This window comes from Hoplias malabaricus, unplaced genomic scaffold (assembly GCF_029633855.1).
Source record: "Hoplias malabaricus isolate fHopMal1 unplaced genomic scaffold, fHopMal1.hap1 scaffold_162, whole genome shotgun sequence".
In the NCBI taxonomy this organism is placed as follows: Eukaryota; Metazoa; Chordata; class Actinopteri; order Characiformes; family Erythrinidae; genus Hoplias; species Hoplias malabaricus.
The window spans coordinates 46110-67510 of record NW_027100969.1 but is presented as its reverse complement, the minus strand read 5'-3'; the positions used below and the strand labels follow the sequence as shown (position 1 = coordinate 67510).

The 21401-nt window shown below is 47.7% G+C and overlaps 1 protein-coding gene across 2 annotated transcripts in view; it reads left to right on the top strand.

The window, feature by feature from the left end:
- Positions 1-10389: 10389 nt before the first annotated feature.
- LOC136682476 (ankyrin repeat domain-containing protein 50-like) overlaps positions 10390-21401 on the top strand; it is a 50406-nt gene continuing 39394 nt past the window's right edge. The window contains exons 1-2 of one of the 2 annotated variants that reach the window (XM_066658909.1): positions 10390-10488; positions 11503-12718. In XM_066658909.1, the coding sequence (XP_066515006.1) occupies positions 12228-12718 (491 nt within the window). In that variant the 5' untranslated portion in view covers positions 10390-10488; positions 11503-12227. The remainder of the gene's footprint in view (positions 10489-11502; positions 12719-21401) is intronic. The other variant, XM_066658908.1, reaches the window with a different exon arrangement.

Sequence of the window (21401 nt, the reverse complement as noted above, 5' to 3'; positions counted from 1 at the left end):
AGTGTGTAAAACTGTCCACAGGTGTGTGTGTGAGTGACTGGGTAAGTGTGTGAAACTGTCCACAGGTGTGTGTGTGTGAGTGAGTGAGTGTGTGAGTGAGTGAGTATTTGAGACTGTCCACAGGTGTGAGTGTGTGAGTGACTGGGTGAGTGTGTGAGACTGTCCACAGGTGTGAATGTGTGAGTGACTGGGTGAGCGTGTGAAACTGTCCACAGGTGTGAGTGTGTGTGAGTGACTGGGTGTGTGTGTGTGTGTGACTGGGTGAGTGTGTGAAACTGTCCACAAGTGGGTGTGTGTGAGTGACTGGGTGAGAGTGTGAAACTGTCCACAGATGTGAGTGTGTGAGTGACTGGGTGAGTGTGTGAAACTGTCCACAGGTGTGTGTGTGTGAGTGACTGGGTGAGTGTGTGAAACTGTCCACAGGTGTGTGTGTGAGTGACTGGGTGAGTGTGTGAAACTGTCCTCAGGTGTGTGTGTGTGTGTGAGTGACTGGGTAAGTGTGTGAAACTGTCCACAAGTGTGTATGTGTGAGTGACTGGGTGAGTGTGTGAAACTGTCCACAGGTGTGTGTGTGTGAGTGACTGGGTGAGTGTGTAAAACTGTCCACAGGTGTGTGTGTGTGAGTGACTGGGTGAGTGTGTGAAACTGTCCACAGGTGTGAGTGACTGGGTGAGTGTGTAAAACTGTCCACAGGTGTGTGTGAGTGACTGAGTGAGTGTGTGAGACTGTCCACAGGTGTGAGTGTGTAAATGACTGGGTGAGTGTGTGAGACTGTCCACAGGTGTGAGTGTGTGTGTGTGTGAGTGAATCAGTGAGTATTTGAAACTGTCCACAGGTGTGAGTGTGTGAGTGACTCGGTGTGTGTGTGAGACTGTCCACAGGTGTGAGTGTGTGAGTGACTGGGTGAGTGTTTGAAAATGTCCACAGGTGTGAGTGTGTGAGTGAGTGAGTGAGTGAATCAGTGAGTATTTGAGACTGTCCACAGGTGTGAGTGTGTGAGTGACTGGGTGAGTGTGTGAGACTGTCCACAGGTGTGAATGTGTGAGTGACTGGGTGAGTGTGTGAAACTGTCCACAGGTGTGAGTGTGTGTGTGACTTGGTGAGTGTGTGAGACTATCCACAGGTGTGAGTGTGTGTTTAACTGGGTGAGCGTGTGAAACTGTCCACAGGTGTGAGTGTGTGTGAGTGACTGGGTGTGTGTGTGTGTGTGACTGGGTGAGTGTGTGAAACTGTCCACAAGTGGGTGTGTGTGAGTGACTGGGTGAGAGTGTGAAACTGTCCACAGATGTGAGTGTGTGAGTGACTGGGTGAGTGTGTGAAACTGTCCACAGGTGTGTGTGTGTGAGTGACTGGGTGAGTGTGTGAAACTGTCCACAGGTGTGTGTGTGAGTGACTGGGTGAGTGTGTAAAACTGTCCACAGGTGTGTGTGTGAGTGACTGGGTGAGTGTGTGAAACTGTCCTCAGGTGTGTGTGTGAGTGATGGGGTAAGTGTGTGAAACTGTCCACAAGTGTGTATGTGTGAGTGACTGGGTGAGTGTGTGAAACTGTCCACAGGTGTGAGTGTTTGAGTGACTGGGTGAGTGTTTGAAAATGTCCACAGGTGTGAGTGTGTGAGTGAGTGAGTGAGTGAATCAGTGAGTATTTGAGACTGTCCACAGGTGTGAGTGTGTGAGTGACTGGGTGAGTGTGTGAGACTGTCCACAGGTGTGAATGTGTGAGTGACTGGGTGAGTGTGTGAAACTGTCCACAGGTGTGTGTGTGAGTGACTGGGTAAGTGTGTGAAACTGTCCACAGGTGTGTGTGTGTGAGTGAGTGAGTGAGTGAATCAGTGAGTATTTGAGACTGTCCACAGGTGTGAGTGTGTGAGTGACTGGGTGAGTGTGTGAGACTGTCCACAGGTGTGAATGTGTGAGTGACTGGGTGAGTGTGTGAAACTGTCCACAGGTGTGTGTGTGAGTGACTGGGTGAGTGTGTAAAACTGTCCACAGGTGTGTGTGTGAGTGACTGGGTAAGTGTGTGAGACTGTCCACAGATGTGTGTGTGTGAGTGAGTGAGTGAGTGAGTGAGTGAATCAGTGAGTATTTGAGACTGTCCACAGGTGTGAGTGTGTGAGTGACTGGGTGAGTGTGTGAGACTGTCCACAGGTGTGAATGTGTGAGTGACTGGGTGAGTGTGTGAAACTGTCCACAGGTGTGAGTGTGTGTGTGACTGGGTGAGTGTGTGAGACTATCCACAGGTGTGAGTGTGTGTTTGACTCGGTGAGCGTGTGAAACTGTCCACAGGTGTGAGTGTGTGTGAGTGACTGGGTGTGTGTGTGTGTGTGACTGGGTGAGTGTGTGAAACTGTCCACAAGTGGGTGTGTGTGAGTGACTGGGCGAGAGTGTGAAACTGTCCACAGATGTGAGTGTGTGAGTGACTGGGTGAGTGTGTGAAACTGTCCACAGGTGTGTGTGTGTGAGTGACTGGGTGAGTGTGTGAAACTGTCCACAGGTGTGTGTGTGAGTGACTGGGTGAGTGTGTGAAACTGTCCTCAGGTGTGTGTGTGTGTGTGAGTGACTGGGTAAGTGTGTGAAACTGTCCACAAGTGTGTATGTGTGAGTGACTGGGTGAGTGTGTGAAACTGTCCACAGGTGTGTGTGTGTGAGTGACTGGGTGAGTGTGTAAAACTGTCCACAGGTGTGTGTGTGTGAGTGACTGGGTGAGTGTGTGAAACTGTCCACAGGTGTGAGTGACTGGGTGAGTGTGTAAAACTGTCCACAGGTGTGTGTGAGTGACTGAGTGAGTGTGTGAGACTGTCCACAGGTGTGAGTGTGTAAATGACTGGGTGAGTGTGTGAGACTGTCCACAGGTGTGAGTGTGTGTGTGTGTGAGTGAATCAGTGAGTATTTGAAACTGTCCACAGGTGTGAGTGTGTGAGTGACTCGGTGTGTGTGTGAGACTGTCCACAGGTGTGAGTGTGTGAGTGACTGGGTGAGTGTTTGAAAATGTCCACAGGTGTGAGTGTGTGAGTGAGTGAGTGAGTGAATCAGTGAGTATTTGAGACTGTCCACAGGTGTGAGTGTGTGAGTGACTGGGTGAGTGTGTGAGACTGTCCACAGGTGTGAATGTGTGAGTGACTGGGTGAGTGTGTGAAACTGTCCACAGGTGTGAGTGTGTGTGTGACTGGGTGAGTGTGTGAGACTATCCACAGGTGTGAGTGTGTGTTTGACTGGGTGAGCGTGTGAAACTGTCCACAGGTGTGAGTGTGTGTGAGTGACTGGGTGTGTGTGTGTGTGTGACTGGGTGAGTGTGTGAAACTGTCCACAAGTGGGTGTGTGTGAGTGACTGGGTGAGAGTGTGAAACTGTCCACAGGTGTGAGTGTGTGAGTGACTGGGTGAGTGTGTGAAACTGTCCACAGGTGTGTGTGTGTGAGTGACTGGGTGAGTGTGTGAAACTGTCCACAGGTGTGTGTGTGAGTGACTGGGTGAGTGTGTAAAACTGTCCACAGGTGTGTGTGTGAGTGACTGGGTGAGTGTGTGAAACTGTCCTCAGGTGTGTGTGTGAGTGATGGGGTAAGTGTGTGAAACTGTCCACAAGTGTGTATGTGTGAGTGACTGGGTGAGTGTGTGAAACTGTCCACAGGTGTGAGTGTGTGAGTGACTGGGTGAGTGTTTGAAAATGTCCACAGGTGTGAGTGTGTGAGTGAGTGAGTGAGTGAATCAGTGAGTATTTGAGACTGTCCACAGGTGTGAGTGTGTGAGTGACTGGGTGAGTGTGTGAGACTGTCCACAGGTGTGAATGTGTGAGTGACTGGGTGAGTGTGTGAAACTGTCCACAGGTGTGAGTGTGTGTGTGACTGGGTGAGTGTGTGAGACTATCCACAGGTGTGAGTGTGTGTTTGACTGGGTGAGCGTGTGAAACTGTCCACAGGTGTGAGTGTGTGTGAGTGACTGGGTGTGTGTGTGTGTGTGACTGGGTGAGTGTGTGAAACTGTCCACAAGTGGGTGTGTGTGAGTGACTGGGTGAGAGTGTGAAACTGTCCACAGATGTGAGTGTGTGAGTGACTGGGTGAGTGTGTGAAACTGTCCACAGGTGTGTGTGTGTGAGTGACTGGGTGAGTGTGTGAAACTGTCCTCAGGTGTGTGTGTGAGTGACTGGGTGAGTGTGTAAAACTGTCCACAGGTGTGTGTGTGAGTGACTGGGTAAGTGTGTGAAACTGTCCACAAGTGTGTATGTGTGAGTGACCGGGTGAGTGTGTAAAACTGTCCACAGGTGTGTGTGTGAGTGACTGGGTGAGTGTGTAAAACTGTCCACAGGTGTGTGTGTGAGTGACTGGGTGAGTGTGTGAAACTGTCCACAGGTGTGTGTGTGAGTGACTGGGTGAGTGTGTAAAACTGTCCACAGGTGTGTGTGTGAGTGACTGGGTAAGTGTGTGAAACTGTCCACAGGTGTGTGTGTGTGAGTGAGTGAGTGTGTGAGTGAGTGAGTATTTGAGACTGTCCACAGGTGTGAGTGTGTGAGTGACTGGGTGAGTGTGTGAGACTGTCCACAGGTGTGAATGTGTGAGTGACTGGGTGAGTGTGTGAGACTGTCCACAGGTGTGAATGTGTGAGTGACTGGGTGAGTGTGTGAAACTGTCCACAGGTGTGAGTGTGTGTGTGACTGGGTGAGTGTGTGAGACTATCCACAGGTGTGAGTGTGTGTTTGACTCGGTGAGCGTGTGAAACTGTCCACAGGTGTGAGTGTGTGTGAGTGACTGGGTGTGTGTGTGTGTGTGACTGGGTGAGTGTGTGAAACTGTCCACAAGTGGGTGTGTGTGAGTGACTGGGTGAGAGTGTGAAACTGTCCACAGATGTGAGTGTGTGAGTGACTGGGTGAGTGTGTGAAACTGTCCACAGGTGTGTGTGTGTGAGTGACTGGGTGAGTGTGTGAAACTGTCCACAGGTGTGTGTGTGAGTGACTGGGTGAGTGTGTGAAACTGTCCTCGGGTGTGTGTGTGTGTGTGAGTGACTGGGTAAGTGTGTGAAACTGTCCACAAGTGTGTATGTGTGAGTGACTGGGTGAGTGTGTGAAACTGTCCACAGGTGTGTGTGTGTGAGTGACTGGGTGAGTGTGTAAAACTGTCCACAGGTGTGTGTGTGTGAGTGACTGGGTGAGTGTGTGAAACTGTCCACAGGTGTGAGTGACTGGGTGAGTGTGTAAAACTGTCCACAGGTGTGTGTGAGTGACTGAGTGAGTGTGTGAGACTGTCCACAGGTGTGAGTGTGTAAATGACTGGGTGAGTGTGTGAGACTGTCCACAGGTGTGAGTGTGTGTGTGTGTGAGTGAATCAGTGAGTATTTGAAACTGTCCACAGGTGTGAGTGTGTGAGTGACTCGGTGTGTGTGTGAGACTGTCCACAGGTGTGAGTGTGTGAGTGACTGGGTGAGTGTTTGAAAATGTCCACAGGTGTGAGTGTGTGAGTGAGTGAGTGAGTGAATCAGTGAGTATTTGAGACTGTCCACAGGTGTGAGTGTGTGAGTGACTGGGTGAGTGTGTGAGACTGTCCACAGGTGTGAATGTGTGAGTGACTGGGTGAGTGTGTGAAACTGTCCACAGGTGTGAGTGTGTGTGTGACTGGGTGAGTGTGTGAGACTATCCACAGGTGTGAGTGTGTGTTTAACTGGGTGAGCGTGTGAAACTGTCCACAGGTGTGAGTGTGTGTGAGTGACTGGGTGTGTGTGTGTGTGTGACTGGGTGAGTGTGTGAAACTGTCCACAAGTGGGTGTGTGTGAGTGACTGGGTGAGAGTGTGAAACTGTCCACAGATGTGAGTGTGTGAGTGACTGGGTGAGTGTGTGAAACTGTCCACAGGTGTGTGTGTGTGAGTGACTGGGTGAGTGTGTGAAACTGTCCACAGGTGTGTGTGTGAGTGACTGGGTGAGTGTGTAAAACTGTCCACAGGTGTGTGTGTGAGTGACTGGGTGAGTGTGTGAAACTGTCCTCAGGTGTGTGTGTGAGTGATGGGGTAAGTGTGTGAAACTGTCCACAAGTGTGTATGTGTGAGTGACTGGGTGAGTGTGTGAAACTGTCCACAGGTGTGAGTGTTTGAGTGACTGGGTGAGTGTTTGAAAATGTCCACAGGTGTGAGTGTGTGAGTGAGTGAGTGAGTGAATCAGTGAGTATTTGAGACTGTCCACAGGTGTGAGTGTGTGAGTGACTGGGTGAGTGTGTGAGACTTTCCACAGGTGTGAATGTGTGAGTGACTGGGTGAGTGTGTGAAACTGTCCACAGGTGTGAGTGTGTGTGTGACTGGGTGAGTGTGTGAGACTATCCACAGGTGTGAGTGTGTGTTTGACTGGGTGAGCGTGTGAAACTGTCCACAGGTGTGAGTGTGTGTGAGTGACTGGGTGTGTGTGTGTGTGTGACTGGGTGAGTGTGTGAAACTGTCCACAAGTGGGTGTGTGTGAGTGACTGGGTGAGAGTGTGAAACTGTCCACAGATGTGAGTGTGTGAGTGACTGGGTGAGTGTGTGAAACTGTCCACAGGTGTGTGTGTGTGAGTGACTGGGTGAGTGTGTGAAACTGTCCACAGGTGTGTGTGTGAGTGACTGGGTGAGTGTGTAAAACTGTCCACAGGTGTGTGTGTGAGTGACTGGGTGAGTGTGTGAAACTGTCCTCAGGTGTGTGTGTGAGTGACGGGGTAAGTGTGTGAAACTGTCCACAAGTGTGTATGTGTGAGTGACTGGGTGAGTGTGTGAAACTGTCCACAGGTGTGAGTGTGTGAGTGACTGGGTGAGTGTGTTAAACTGTCCACAGGTGTGTGTGAGTGACTGGGTGAGTGTGTGAAACTGTCCACATGTGTGTGTGTGAGTGACTGGGTGAGTGTGTAAAACTGTCCACAGGTGTGTGTGTGAGTGACTGGGTAAGTGTGTGAAACTGTCCACAGGTGTGTGTGTGTGAGTGAGTGAGTGAGTGAATCAGTGAGTATTTGAGACTGTCCACAGGTGTGAGTGTGTGAGTGACTGGGTGAGTGTGTGAGACTGTCCACAGGTGTGAATGTGTGAGTGACTGGGTGAGTGTGTGAAACTGTCCACAGGTGTGAGTGTGTGTGTGACTGGGTGAGTGTGTGAGACTATCCACAGGTGTGAGTGTGTGTTTGACTCGGTGAGCGTGTGAAACTGTCCACAGGTGTGAGTGTGTGTGAGTGACTGGGTGTGTGTGTGTGTGTGACGGGGTAAGTGTGTGAAACTGTCCACAAGTGTGTATGTGTGAGTGACTGGGTGAGTGTGTGAAACTGTCCACAGGTGTGAGTGTGTGAGTGACTGGGTGAGTGTGTTAAACTGTCCACAGGTGTGTGTGTGAGTGACTGGGTGAGTGTGTGAAACTGTCCACATGTGTGTGTGTGAGTGACTGGGTGAGTGTGTAAAACTGTCCACAGGTGTGTGTGTGAGTGACTGGGTAAGTGTGTGAGACTGTCCACAGGTGTGAATGTGTGAGTGACTGGGTGAGTGTGTGAGACTATCCACAGGTGTGAGTGTGTGTGTGACTGGGTGAGTGTGTGAGACTATCCACAGGTGTGAGTGTGTGTGTGACTGGGTGAGTGTGTGAGACTATCCACAGGTGTGAGTGTGTGTTTGACTCGGTGAGCGTGTGAAACTGTCCACAGGTGTGAGTGTGTGTGAGTGACTGTGTGTGTGTGTGTGACTGGGTGAGTGTGTGAAACTGTCCACAAGTGGGTGTGTGTGAGTGACTGGGTGAGAGTGTGAAACTGTCCACAGATGTGAGTGACTGGGTGAGTGTGTGAAACTGTCCACAGGTGTGTGTGTGTGAGTGACTGGGTGAGTGTGTGAAACTGTCCACAGGTGTGTGTGTGAGTGACTGGGTGAGTGTGTAAAACTGTCCACAGGTGTGTGTGTGAGTGACTGGGTGAGTGTGTGAAACTGTCCTCAGGTGTGTGTGTGAGTGACTGGGTGAGTGTGTAAAACTGTCCACAGGTGTGTGTGTGAGTGACTGGGTAAGTGTGTGAAACTGTCCACAAGTGTGTATGTGTGAGTGACCGGGTGAGTGTGTGAAACTGTCCACAGGTGTGTGTGTGTGAGTGACTGGGTGAGTGTGTAAAACTGTCCACAGGTGTGTGTGTGTGAGTGACTGGGTGAGTGTGTGAAACTGTCCACAGGTGTGAGTGTGTGAGTGACTGGGTGAGTGTGTAAAACTGTCCACAGGTGTGTGTGTGAGTGACTGGGTGAGTGTGTAAAACTGTCCACAGGTGTGTGTGTGTGAGTGACTGAGTGAGTGTGTGAAACTGTCCACAGGTGTGTGTGTGTGAGTGACTGGGTGAGTGTGTGAAACTGTCCACAGGTGTGTGTGTGAGTGACTGGGTGAGTGTGTAAAACTGTCCACAGGTGTGTGTGTGAGTGACTGGGTAAGTGTGTGAAACTGTCCACAGGTGTGTGTGTGTGAGTGACTGGGTGAGTGTGTGAAACTGTCCACAGGTGTGTGTGTGAGTGACTGGGTGAGTGTGTAAAACTGTCCACAGGTGTGTGTGTGAGTGACTGGGTAAGTGTGTGAAACTGTCCACAGGTGTGTGTGTGAGTGACTGGGTAAGTGTGTGAAACTGTCCACAGGTGTGTGTGTGAGTGACTGGGTAAGTGTGTGAAACTGTCCACAGGTGTGTGTGTGTGAGTGACTGGGTAAGTGTGTGAAACTGTCCACATATGTGAATGTGTGAGTGACTGGGTGAGTGTGTGAAACTGTCCACAGGTGTGTGTGTGTGAGTGGCTGGGTAAGTGTGTGAAACTGTCCACAGGTGTGTGTGTGTGAGTGACTGGGTAAGTGTGTGAAACTGTCCACATGTGTGAATGTGTGAGTGACTGGGTGAGTGTGTGAGACTGTCCTCAGGTGTGAGGGTGTGAGTGACTGCGTCATCACCTGGACCCACCACAACCCTGACCAGTACAAAGTGATTACAAAAGATGAATGAATGAATGCATGAATGAATGAGTGAATGAACAAATCGCCTCTGTTTCAACTCCAAGGTTTCTGCTTATCTTTTTTTTTTTCTAACAGAATACAGCCTGAGGATTCTGCGGGCGTTTCTCAGCGCTGACGTGACATGTGTTCGTGAAGAGAGCAGGAGCAGGATTTGGCGAACGGATGTTTTACATAATCACAACACTCAGGTCTCCCCCTCACTGCGGGAATGAAGAGCCAGGGGAAAAAAAAGCCTGGGTTTGATAAAGATAATAAGGCTTGTTGGTGTGTAGGAGTCTAATGGAGCTGGTGGGCGGCTTCCACGATGTGAAAAGCAGTTGATTGAGAACGGACCTCCCTCCAGATCGTCACTGGGGCTCCAATGTGGCAGCTTCTCTCAGTTTCTCTCTCTCTCTCTCTGTCTCTGTCTCTCTCTCTCTCTCTCTCTCTCTCTCTCCCTCTCTCTCTCTCTCTCTCCCTCTCTGCTGGCCACAAAAGACTTTGGAAAATTGCTGTAGTTACCCAAATTCCTGTGATTGGTTCGGATGGCTGGGAAACAGCCAGGTGGATTTCCAGTGTGACTTAAGGGGTGCCAAACTAAGTTTAAAAACGCATAAATATTGCCTCCTTACAACCAGAGGCTGAAGTACTCTTTGATCCTAGAATTGTTGCACTGTATGTTACTGCGTTAGAGGCAGTTGGAAAAGAAGTGATGCTACTTCACATGTATCTGAGGAAGCAGTTGTTACCTTTTTGCTCAGTAGCATCATGTGATGTGGGAGTCCTATGTAACAGGGGGCATTTGGAATGACTAAATTGAAGAAAAAAGAGAGAAACTGTTATGAAAACTGGAAACGTTATCGATTAAAGTAAATATAACAAACAAATATGGCCTGTATATCATATCTCATATTTTCCAATATTGTTAATTCAAAAGCATGCACTATGAGGCGTGTGTTGACTTTGTGATCTCAGCTCTGATTGGCTGTCATGTGCAGTGCATCATTCAAAATATGGGCCCGGCTAAACATTGCCTCATTCAAAAATGGGCGGAGCTAAAATGCTGTGGATTCCATTGATGAATACATGTTGGCAGGTGGCCAAAAAATGGCATTTCCAGGATATATATATATCACTACACATATATACATATAACAGGTTAACTGCACTAGTTCAAATAGTTCTTGTATAAAGGAGGTTACCCGACAGACCGTTGCAAAGAAAATGCATTTCTGATGTCATATATATGTATATTAGCTATTTTAGCTGTGTATTTATGTGTTTATTTAAGTGCTTGAACCGCTTATCTGTAAATATCAGATTTTAAACTACAATTCCCAGCGCGCATTGCGCGGGCACCATTGGTGGGCGGGGTGAACGGTGCGGTGGGAGGAGCCTCGGCGCAAGAAAGAGAGAGGGAGCGAGCGAGAGAGAGAGAATAAGATCGCTTTTGGACATAACACAACAACGACCACTTCAGTCGCTGCTGGAGGTTTTTAATCCGGTTTTTGGTCGGCGATTACGAGCCGAAGTCCCGGGCTCCGGAGGAAGCAAAAGGTGAGAGAAAAACGTCCGTTTTTCCGTTTTGAAAGACAACCCCGCAGTCAGAAGAAGAAACAGAAGGAAAAGATCCTCCGAGCGTCTGGCTGCGTTCGCCTGAAGTTAACGAGGGCTGCACTGGTCTCCTTCGCTTTATTTTGTTTTAGTCCTCACCACAGGTTGTTGACAGACTCCTAAAATGAAGAATAAGACGTGGAAATCGGAGCTTTCGCTCTTAAAGGAAGCGGGGGGATGCTTTTAAAAGCCCACCCCACCATTTTCACCTCATATGTGCGGGCTGTGGAGGATTAATCGGATGTAGAATCGCCCTCAGCCGAAAAGAAGCGGTTAGAAAGTGTCCTGCTTGAGAAAAGTCTGGGGAATTTAACTCTGTGAAAGGTGGGGAAGCTTTAAAGAGGGCGTTGGGGGGACAGGGAGGGGGAGAAAGGGGGTAGAAAGGTGGGGAGGGTGGCCTTTATTTTTGCCCCTGTGCTCCAAGGATGGGAAGGGGTTGCAGTTTAAAGCCCAGCTGAGGGGGTAGATGGAGGAGTGGGGGCACCGCGTTGGGAGTCAACTGGGGTCTTAATTAATGTTGTGGGGATTGTTGAACATCTTTTAGAGGTGGGCGATGCTGCAGACACTGATACAGATCACAATGTTTTGACTCAGACATAATGCACTACAAACTAGGGGCTGCTATTAGTCAGGGGTTGGTGCCTCTTGATAGTGGTGCTTTGCGTTAGCGACACTGTGTGTCCTTGTTTCATAATGCAGTTACCACTAATAACAATGGTGTTTGACAGGCGCTCTTTTCCATGACTTGTCCATTATCTTAGTCAGTGTTAGGGGTGTTCCCCAATAAAGTTTTGGCAGAGGCCAATAAAACGAATCCCAGTTTTCCACAATTCAAACTCAACATTGGTCAGTAACACCATTCTAGCTCTTACTCATGTGTAAAGGTCTCAGCATAAGTGAGAGTGACATGCATGGTCTTATCCTGACCTCTCATCTTTGTTTCTTTTCTTAAAAGAGAAGGTGGAGGTTCCGGGGAGAAGCGACCGAGCCGTTTGTTGTGGGGTGATCCCGCCGGCCGCTCATCAGTCGGCGTAATGGAAAGTGTGTGGCCTGCAGCTGCAGCGCGTCAGCATGAGCGGCAGAGCTAATTCACATCAAGCCTCGTGCCATTAAACCCCAGGGACCGCCGCGGTAAACGCTGGATGCTTTTAAATGCAGCCTTTCCTGTCGAGAAGGGAGCTTGTTTCCAACAACTGCAGTGGATATCCACTTCACATGGGAAAAAGTTGGAGCCAAAAGTGCTGCGAAATCTGAGGACCTGGGTCCGGGTCCTGATATCGGGTCACGTCTACACGGCATGTTAGTTGCGTAGTCGTAACCGTGGAGTAAGCCTTACTGGATAAGAAGCCTGACTCTGAAGCTCTCATGGCATGATGAATGTCCATAGCTGGCCTGGACAGTGTTGATGCACTCTCTGGCAGCTTTGAGTCCAGCGACATACACCTGTGTGTCCAAGTCGTATCTAAAAATGCTCATTTGGACTGTTTCTGCTACTATATCCGTTCACTACGCAACAGCACCCTGTGATATTCCACAGATCTAGACACTCACCCTCTGTTAAATCCATAAAAACAAGCAGACAGTTGTTTGGACCTATGCATGCCTTCCCTAAAACAGATCCTAAGATGACTCTGCACACCCGTATACTCAAATAGCCACGCCCACCCCACGCCGTTTCCACCATGGCCCAAACCAGTTTACTGAAAGGCAAGCGCTTCTATTGCCGCGAATGGGTTTTCCACAAGATCCAGCACTGCCTCCAGGAAAAAACCAACAACCTCACAGCCGGGACGTCCAGCACCCAGGGAGGATCAAGCGGGCCTCCAAACCCCGGGGGTGGACCCTCATCCGGGACAGGGAAGTCAGGTTCCTGGGGTGTCCTGCTGGTCGGAGGTCCAGGGAGTGGTAAAACAGCACTGTGCACTGAGCTCCTTTGGCCCGGCGCTCCTCAGGGAGCCCACAGAGGCCTCCACCACCTCTGCCTGGCTTTCCACTTCTGCCGGGCTGAGGACGCGGATACTGTGTGCTTGAGCGGCTTTGTGCGGGGGTTGGTGGCACAGATCCGTGCAGGGGGTCTCATCCCACAGTACGAGGAGAAGATCCGGGACCCTGCGGTTCAAAGCGCCCTCCAGCCAGGAGAGTGCGAGAGGAACCCCAGCGAAGCTTTCAAAAGGTACGTGGGGTTGTGGATGTGTGTGTGGGGCTGTGTTTTATTGGGTTGTAGGTGCAGAAAGCGTGAACTCGACAAGAAAAGGATTGGGAGGAAGGACAGTGCTGCTCTAGCGATGCATGGCACTGAGGAGATTAATAGCTTCATGTTTTCATCAGTTACTCAGACATTCAGTCAACCAGCGTTGTGTTTATATCACTGCGTAATGTGCTTACAGTGAAGATGGAAAGAAATGTTGGTAGGTGGATTGGATGTGTGAGACTGTCCACAGGTGTGTGTGTGAGTGTGTGTGTGTGTGTGTGTGTGACTGGGTGAGTGTGTGTGTGTATGTGACTGGGTGAGTGTGTGAGACTGTCCACAGTTGTGAGTGACTGGGTGAGTGTATGGGACTGACCACAGGTGTGAGTGTGTGAGTGAGTGACTGGGTGAGTGTGTGAAACTGTCCACAGGTGTGTGTGTGTGTGACTGGGTGAGTGTGTGAAACTGTCCACAGATGTGAGTGACTGGGTGAGATTGTGAAACTGTCCACAGGTGTGTGTGTGTGTGTGTGTGACTGGGTGAGTGTATGGGACTGTCCACAGGTGTGTGTGTGTGTGTGACTGGGTGAGTGTGTGAAACTGTCCACAGATGTGAGTGACTGGGTGAGATTGTGAAACTGTCCACAGGTGTGTGTGTGTGACTGGGTGAGTGTATGGGACTGTCCACAGGTGTGTGTGTGTGAGTGACTGGGTGAGTGTATGGGACTGTCCACAGGTGTGTGTGTGTGTGTGACTGGGTGAGTGTATGGGACTGTCCACAGGTGTGTGTGTGTGAGTGAATGGGTGTGTTTGTGAAACTGTCCACAGGTGTGTGTGTGTGTGTGTGACTGGGTGAGTGTGTAAGACTGTCCATAGCTGTGTATGTGTGTGTGTGTGAGTGTGTGAGTGACTGGGTGAGCGTGTGAAACTGTCCACAAGTGTGTGCGTGTTTGAGTGACTGCGTGTGTGTGTGAGGGACTGGTTGAGTGTCCCATGAGCCCCAATAATCCATGGCTATGAGTGTATGACTGGGTGAGTGTCTGATGGCGTTCTGTCGAGGGTGCACCTAGTAAATCCAACTGTGATAGCTGTAATGTCTCTATCACTGCAGCAGATACATTTTTGCCATTCTTGTGTTCATAAACATCATTTGTATCTATAGGATTTAATGCATATTACATTATGGTAACTACTGGTCCCTAAAATCTACACATCTAGTCCTTCTTTTCACAAGGGAAACAGTTCTGAATCGTAATGCAACCTCTGTGATTTGCTTTTTGGTCACAATACCACAAGGATCAAACCCTACAGAAGGAGCAGAATCAGTGCTTATTTCATTCCATGTTTTAGGACTAAAGCAGCCTGCAACAAACAGTTGCAGATGCTCCAAATCTCAAAATGAATGCACACATGCACTGAACAAGTTTGTCTTTTATAGTATATCCACATTCACTGTTGATTTTTTTTGTTTGTTTGTTTGTTTGTTTGTTTGTTTGTTTACTTATTAAATTCAAAGGCAGTGAACCAAATCAACCCAACATTGTGGCTTCTAATGTGAGCACAGGCAAAAACAAACACTCCTGCGTTTTCTAGATATGGACCATTAGGCCCTGTGACCGTGGATGTGCTCGTAAACTGCTTGTTTTACAAAGAAAGTCCACACAAACCCTGGGCTCCAAGTACTACATCCACTCATAAAATTTTTACGCTCTTGCTCTCCACAATCCTGCTATTTAAGCAACACCCCTGCCACCCCCACCTCCCTGGTGGTGTGTGAGTGTGTTGTGGCACCATGCTGTTAGTGCTCTGTGGTGTGTCTTAGGCCTCATAAGGCCAGTTATTTTAAGAATCTTTCATGTTTGTATTGATGTCTTCAAAAGCACAACTTCCTATACGGCTGAGTCAGCTGGAGCAGCTTGCCATGCTGTTAACAAGTGTGCCATTTGGAAGAGGGATAGCTCAGGAGAGACAAAAACCCCATTCACTGAGAGTATTGAAGCAATTTTTTAGGCAGTTTACTGGGAGATGTTAATGTTGAACAGCTTCTCTTCGCTGTTTGGTTTTCATTTACGCAGAGATGGAAAATGCATGATGTCAGACTCAAATACTGCACTGGGGATCGGTGGTATTTCTTTAATTCGACCAGTAATGAATAGAGCGGAGTGTTTTTGATACAATTACAGCAGTTGTCTGGCAGGTTTTACATATTCCAACTCTCGCAGGGAGCGAGGTAAAGATTTTAACCCTGAGATAACATCATCCAGCCCGTTATAGTGAGGTCTAGAAACTAGCGGACCCTGCAGAGACAGAGGTTCTGTTTGAGAGTCCTGTGAGACACGGTATTAGTTTCTCCAACATTCATCTGCATTAACACGTTCCCACATTTTGGGTTTGGTTTGGTTAAGAGTGGCTGTGTTTGTATCATGTGATAACTATATGTGTGGAGCTAATACGTGTCTAAAGCTAAAGGCGGCATCTTATTTCCCAGCAGCTGATCCACCTCTGGGCGGCACGGTGGCGCAGCAGGTAGTGTCGCAGTCACACAGCTCCAGGGGCCTGGAGGTTGTGGGTTCAATTCCCGCTCCAGGACTGTCTGTGAGGAGTTGGTGTGTTCTCCCCGTGTCCGTGTGGGTTTACTCCGGGTGCTCCGGTTTCCTCACACGGTCCAAAAACACACGTTGGTAGGTGGATTGGAGACTCAAAAGTGTCCGTAGGTGTGAGTGTGTATGCAGATAATGAATGAATGAATGATCCACCTCACATGATGCAGTACCTATGACCTGCATTCAGAATTGGGATTGGAGTTAAGTGATGGGCGACTGAGATAGGCTCATGAAATGGTGATTGACCCCTCACTATCAGGTATCTAAAGAGGACGCCAAGAGGGAATACTACATGGGGAAAATGGGTGTCAATAGAAGCTCCATAGTAAAAAAAAAAAAAAAATATATATATATATATATATATATATATATATATATATATATATATATATATATATATATATATATATATATATATATAATGCAAGAAGAAAACCAAAATTAGACTCAATCTGAGACGTCTGCTACAAATGACCCAGCTAATGTAAGCTGACCTGCTCTGGGCCAGTGGGTTATTTGTGGACTAAGCAGGGGCAGTCCCATTCTCAGGGGACGATCACATGCACACACACACACACACACACACACACATTCACATGCCCAGTTCGCATGACTTGTTTTGGAGCACTGGGTCAGTCGGACTACCCCAGCTTGGAATGCAGTACAGAACATACACACGCCCCTCTGTTTGAGCATCTGGTGTCACTTAGTGCATACACACACATGCACACACACCTACATGTGTGTGTTTGGAGGGAGCTGGGGGTTAGTAGGTTAAACGGTCATTGAAAGAATCCATTAACAATGGTCAACGGGGTTATTGATTCCAGCAATCCGAGGCATGTTCCCAAAATACGGTTCTGTTGGAAAAGTGTCCTATCCTGTGAGTTACAGGGTTCTTTCTTTTGAAAAAGGCTGTTTACAGGTTCATTCAGAACTCCTGATTTCCTTATTCCTTTAGATGATAATGAGCCACTAACTGTTCACGCCACCTCTGAGCGTACAGCAGTAAGGAGCGAGGAGGAAGTAGTTTGTTTATTTATTTATGTATTAGCTGTTTTCAGTTCTCTTTCTCTTCTGTTCTCGTTTTCTCAGATTTTACACAGGGCTTTTATGTCTCAGCACTAGTTGTGTCTGTCTTCCTGCGTCTTTCTGCTCCAGCGCTATGATTGGACAGACTCAGACAAGGGGGCGGGCAATTCCAAAGTCTCTGCCCTTGATGCCAGGATCGGAGCAGAGTCAGAACGGCTCGTTTTATCCCATGTTTTCTGACTTGGGCAGCGCACAGAAAACTGGCTGGGTGGTCTTGTATCACAGTGTGTGGGTTGGTGGTCTCCAGATCTTTAAGTGAATGAAGTAAAGCACTAAACATGAGTCCGCTTTTACCACATTAAACAATACAACTCTGCAGGTTATCTCACAGTCTTGAAAAAGTAAATGGAGCTTGGTAGCTTTTATTAGTATTTGTTGCACCTGGCTATCAGCTCCAGTACAAACCTATAGAAGCAAACTTTAGACGTATTAAAGGTCCTGGCTGAACAATTTGAGATTACGAGGAAATTGAACGCTTCCTGCTAAACTATCCCTTCAGACGTGGAACATATTGGCACCATCTCCAACACTGCACATGGTCCGGGGTAAACACTGCTGGGCAGGCTGACAATAAGAAACTCTTAAAAAGACGGAAGTATTGCTCTGCTTTAGTGTCCCGAGCCTTGGGGTGTAAATTTACTGGGAACGTTGGGTACCCCGGTGTACAGCTGCAGAGCCAACCGTCGTTTTGAGCCTATTTGGCCGGCTTGGTGGAGCCAACTCTAAGTTCTTAACCCAATTTACTCTGTAGTTATGGGAAAATGTGCTGTAAATATTTAGCACTCTGCATTTCCTCTGAGAAGCTGCAGATGTTTCTGATTGTCTGGTTTAATTTAGCTTAACCCTTAGAAGTCTAGAGCTATGGTTGGGGCTTTGCAATAGCATTGAGACATAATTATATCATTCAAGACTGGGTTAGACACAAAAATAATGACATTTACATTTGATTTACATTCTGGATCGATCAAGGAGTTGTTTGTTTGTTTCAAGTAGCTACCAGAGCCAAACCCTCTTTCTCCTTTTGGCTTTTTCACATTGTGACAAACTTTCATGAAGAATGAAGCATCAGAAAGAACATATTTGCCCAAGAGTAGACAGTTCTGGGGTTTTATGAAGCACCACAACGATCATATCCCCGCTTTCAGGGCCTGTTTCTTTAAATGATAATGAGCCGCTTGCTGTTCACCCCCTGCCCGAGCGCACAGCAGTGAATAGCAAGGAGCTGAACCTCTGGCTTTTAGCTGTTTTCTCTCTTTTCCATTTTAACTTAGCTCGTTGTGTCTGTTTTGCTGCATTTAACCTAGTTTTTGTGCCCTCACATTAACACGGGTCCAGCGCTGTGATTGGATAGACTCGGACGAAGGGGTGGGGCCCACAAAAATTAATTGGGGGTCTTATTTTATGGTCTTACATAAGGAAAAGCTGATTTATTTTTTTTCATAATATGTGCCCGTTAAGGGCGGCACCGTGGTGCAGCAGGTAGTGTCGCAGTCACACAGCTCCAGGGGCCTGGAGGTTGTAGGTTCGATTCCCGCTCCGGGTGACTGTCTGTGAGGAGTTGGTGTGTTCTCCCCGTGTCCGTGTGGGTTTCCTCCAGGTGCTCCGGTTTCCTCCCACGGTCCAAAAACACACGTTGTTAGGTGGATTGGCGACTCCAAAGTGTCCGTAGGTGTGTGAGTGAATGTGAATGTGAGTGTGTGTGTGTGTTGCCCTGTGAAGGACTGGCGCCCCCTCCAGGGTGTATTCCCGCCTTGCGCCCAATGATTCCAGGTAGGCTCTGGACCCACCACGACCCTGAACTGGATAAGCTCTTACAGATAATGAATGAATGTGCCCATTAATGTTTATACCTTTCACTGTAAATTTACAGCTTTTAGTTTTCTTATCTGGCAAAAATGACTTTATTATTATTATTATTTTAACAAAACGGAACAATAGAAAGTGTCCTCTCAAAATTCAAACAATGATAACATCTCCACTTCCACTTTCTTACATAATTGTAGTTTGGATTAAAATATCCAAATGCTTCCGCTTGTTCCAGTGGTGTACGCATAAGGAACACTCAACGATAACCGCTACATCTAAGGGTTAACCCACAGCAGACAGGGATGACTTCTGAAGGCTCTCGCTCTCTGTGGTATGAACTGTACCAGGTGGCAGATGGGTTATCAGGAATGGAGCTGTCTTTGGCTCAAGGACAGAGGAGCAGACAGCGCGTCTATCAAAACAGAGATGGAATCTGGGATCCATTACCAAGGACTGCAGGCAGCTCCAGTGGAGTCAACCCAAGCAGAGTCCAAAAATGCTCCGAATTCTGGAACCCCAGTCGAGCTGGAGTCGTGATTTGTTGTGGAATTCTCCAACCTTTAGCGAGGAGGTCTAGAGTGATGTGGATTTTGTTTAATCCTGCTGTGAATCATAAAGAATCATAGGGAATTGTATCCTGATTTCTGGGCCAGCCAGATGGAATAGTGGAATGGTCCAACACACAGGCAAAAAAATACACTGTGTAGCCAAAGGTCTGTGGGCAATTTGCGCTCGAACAAATTTCTAAAAAGTTTTAAAGCATTGTATTGCGTAGTTTGGCAAGTTTTATGAAATTGAATTGTCATGTTTCAGTATTAAGCATCAATTTCCGTAGAACGACAGAAGAATGGGAGAATGATTGAGTTATGTATTACAAGATCACACAAAAACACTGTACCCTGTGGCAGATGTTAGACTCGATGTTGGAACATTTCTGGATTTGATGGCTTTGAACCATGACCAGTAACTCAACTCCATCTTATTCTAATGCCTGGATTAGACTCCACGATAGTTTTCACAATGTTTACGACGTCAGATTAGCGCTATAAATCCGTGCCGGGTTTTGGTCGGGCGTTTGACACTTCACCGTTCTTCGTTCACGTCATTGCGTGAGTTCAGACTTTCTCGGGGAGGCGGGACAAGATACTGTCAATCATGGCTACAGAAGCAGTGTGTGCTGCTGGCAGTTTTGTGTTCCGAAAAGAAGATGACAACACAATTGTGGACGCATTCCTGGGTGCTTCGATGAGGAGAGGATAGACTGTCTCTTGCTAAGAGAACTTGAGGTAATGTGTTAACATGCCAAGAGCATTTCCTCAGTTTAGTTTTTCCACCTGACAGCTGCAGCAGCAGGCTCCCTCTTTTTCTTCTCTGTGTTTACATATGCGCACCAGGCAGCACTCTGTCCTCCTATTGGTCATCGTCAAGGAACGATCCAAAATATTTGAACATGCTAGACTTTCCGTCATGGTGTCTTGGGGCGTCCCAGACGCCACATCGCTGATCACACTACATGACCGTTACTCACCCCTGGCACTCAAAGTCAGTTCCGACGCTGGAAATTTGTCGGACACGACAAACCCGGGCTACATCTGTAGTAGTGTATTGTGATGCAGGCATAAGGACATAGTTTGGTTGGTTTCCTCACTCCAGAGAACACAGGGCAGCTCTAAAACACCAGGTTCAGGTCAACATTTATTTATCCATTGTGTTAAAACAGAAGAAACCCTGAGTGCTGTGGTTCTCCCGGGTTTGAGGTGGAGAACATAGACTGCACTTTAAGTGACATAAACAGTGAGTTGTTGACAGGAAATGCACTTTGGAGAGGAGGGTCACTGTGTCGGGTACATTTTGCATATACTTGCTCTTGTGTGCATGGTCAGCTAATTGTGGCCAGGGCAGGTTAAGAGTTTCCCCAGGGGCCTCATGGGCAGTTAAACGTTGAATGCCTTTTGACCGGATACTTTGCCCTAGTGCATAACACCAAACATCTTTTCTTCATTCTTCAACAGATGGGTTTGGATCTTCAGGTGCTGTTGGTTTAGTAAGTAATCAGCACTGACTTCTGATTGGTGTATTGTTGTCTGCCCTGTATTTCCATCCATCCATTATCTGTAACCGCTTATCCGTAGCCCTGTATTTACTCATTTTTATTTCATTATTATTCCTTTAAAATGTTCAATGAGGCCTTTTGTTTTGTTTAGTATCTTTGTTCAGTGATGTCAGTATAATTTGATGCTTTACATTGTAGTGCATTAGCACATAGTTTGGGGATCTGGAGTCTATCAACCCACACACTGTGAAACAAGATCTCTTTGGATTTTAGAATTCCCCCGCCCCCTCGTCTGAGTCTGTCCAATCACAGCGCTGGAGAGTCGGGGGCTCCTAAAGTGCCTTTGACATCAGACTCATAACGTCTTTTTTTTAATCCCATGTTTAATCCCATTTACGCAGCACACAGAAAACTGAGTCTTGTTTCACAGTGTGTGGGTTGGTGGGCTCCAGATACATGAACATGCATTGAACAAGTGATGTTTATTATTAATGAGTGCCCTTAAGATGAACCTGCCGTGTCGGTTTGTTGAGAGTTTAGCGTTTGTTACAGTGGGGTTTTGTCTATGTTACTGGTGTTTTGTCTCTTTTTGAACGAGGCCAGGCTCTTGTTCTTCCCCCTGAAACTTACTACAGCACGTCAGTTTTGTATGAAATGGAGGGTTGAGCACATATTTAAAGCCAGATGTGCTGTAGTTTATTGAACAGCGTTTTTTAGAAACATGACAGGCTTTTGTCTGTTCATTTGGAAGCTGTCTCACTCTGTTTAGACTGCTGTGAGGAGAGAGCCATCATTTTGGTGAATCAAACCGCTACACACATACACACACACACACACAGATGCGCTTAAAGGGGGAATTAGGCAGGTCATGTTCGAGGTCCAGAGAGACTGAGAGGCTGTTTTGCTGACAGGACAGGATGTGTTTTTGTTTAGCCTTGTGGCTCCAGCGTTAGGGTCAGCAAGAGTGCCATCACTTCAGAGGCTAAAAAACAAAACAAAAAAACACAATAGATGAATGACGACCTCATGTCAGGTCAGTGTCATCCCTTCTGGCCTTTTTACTCCAAAAGTAGTCCATCAGACAAGATACGCTGGGTATCTGAAGTTTACTTTGT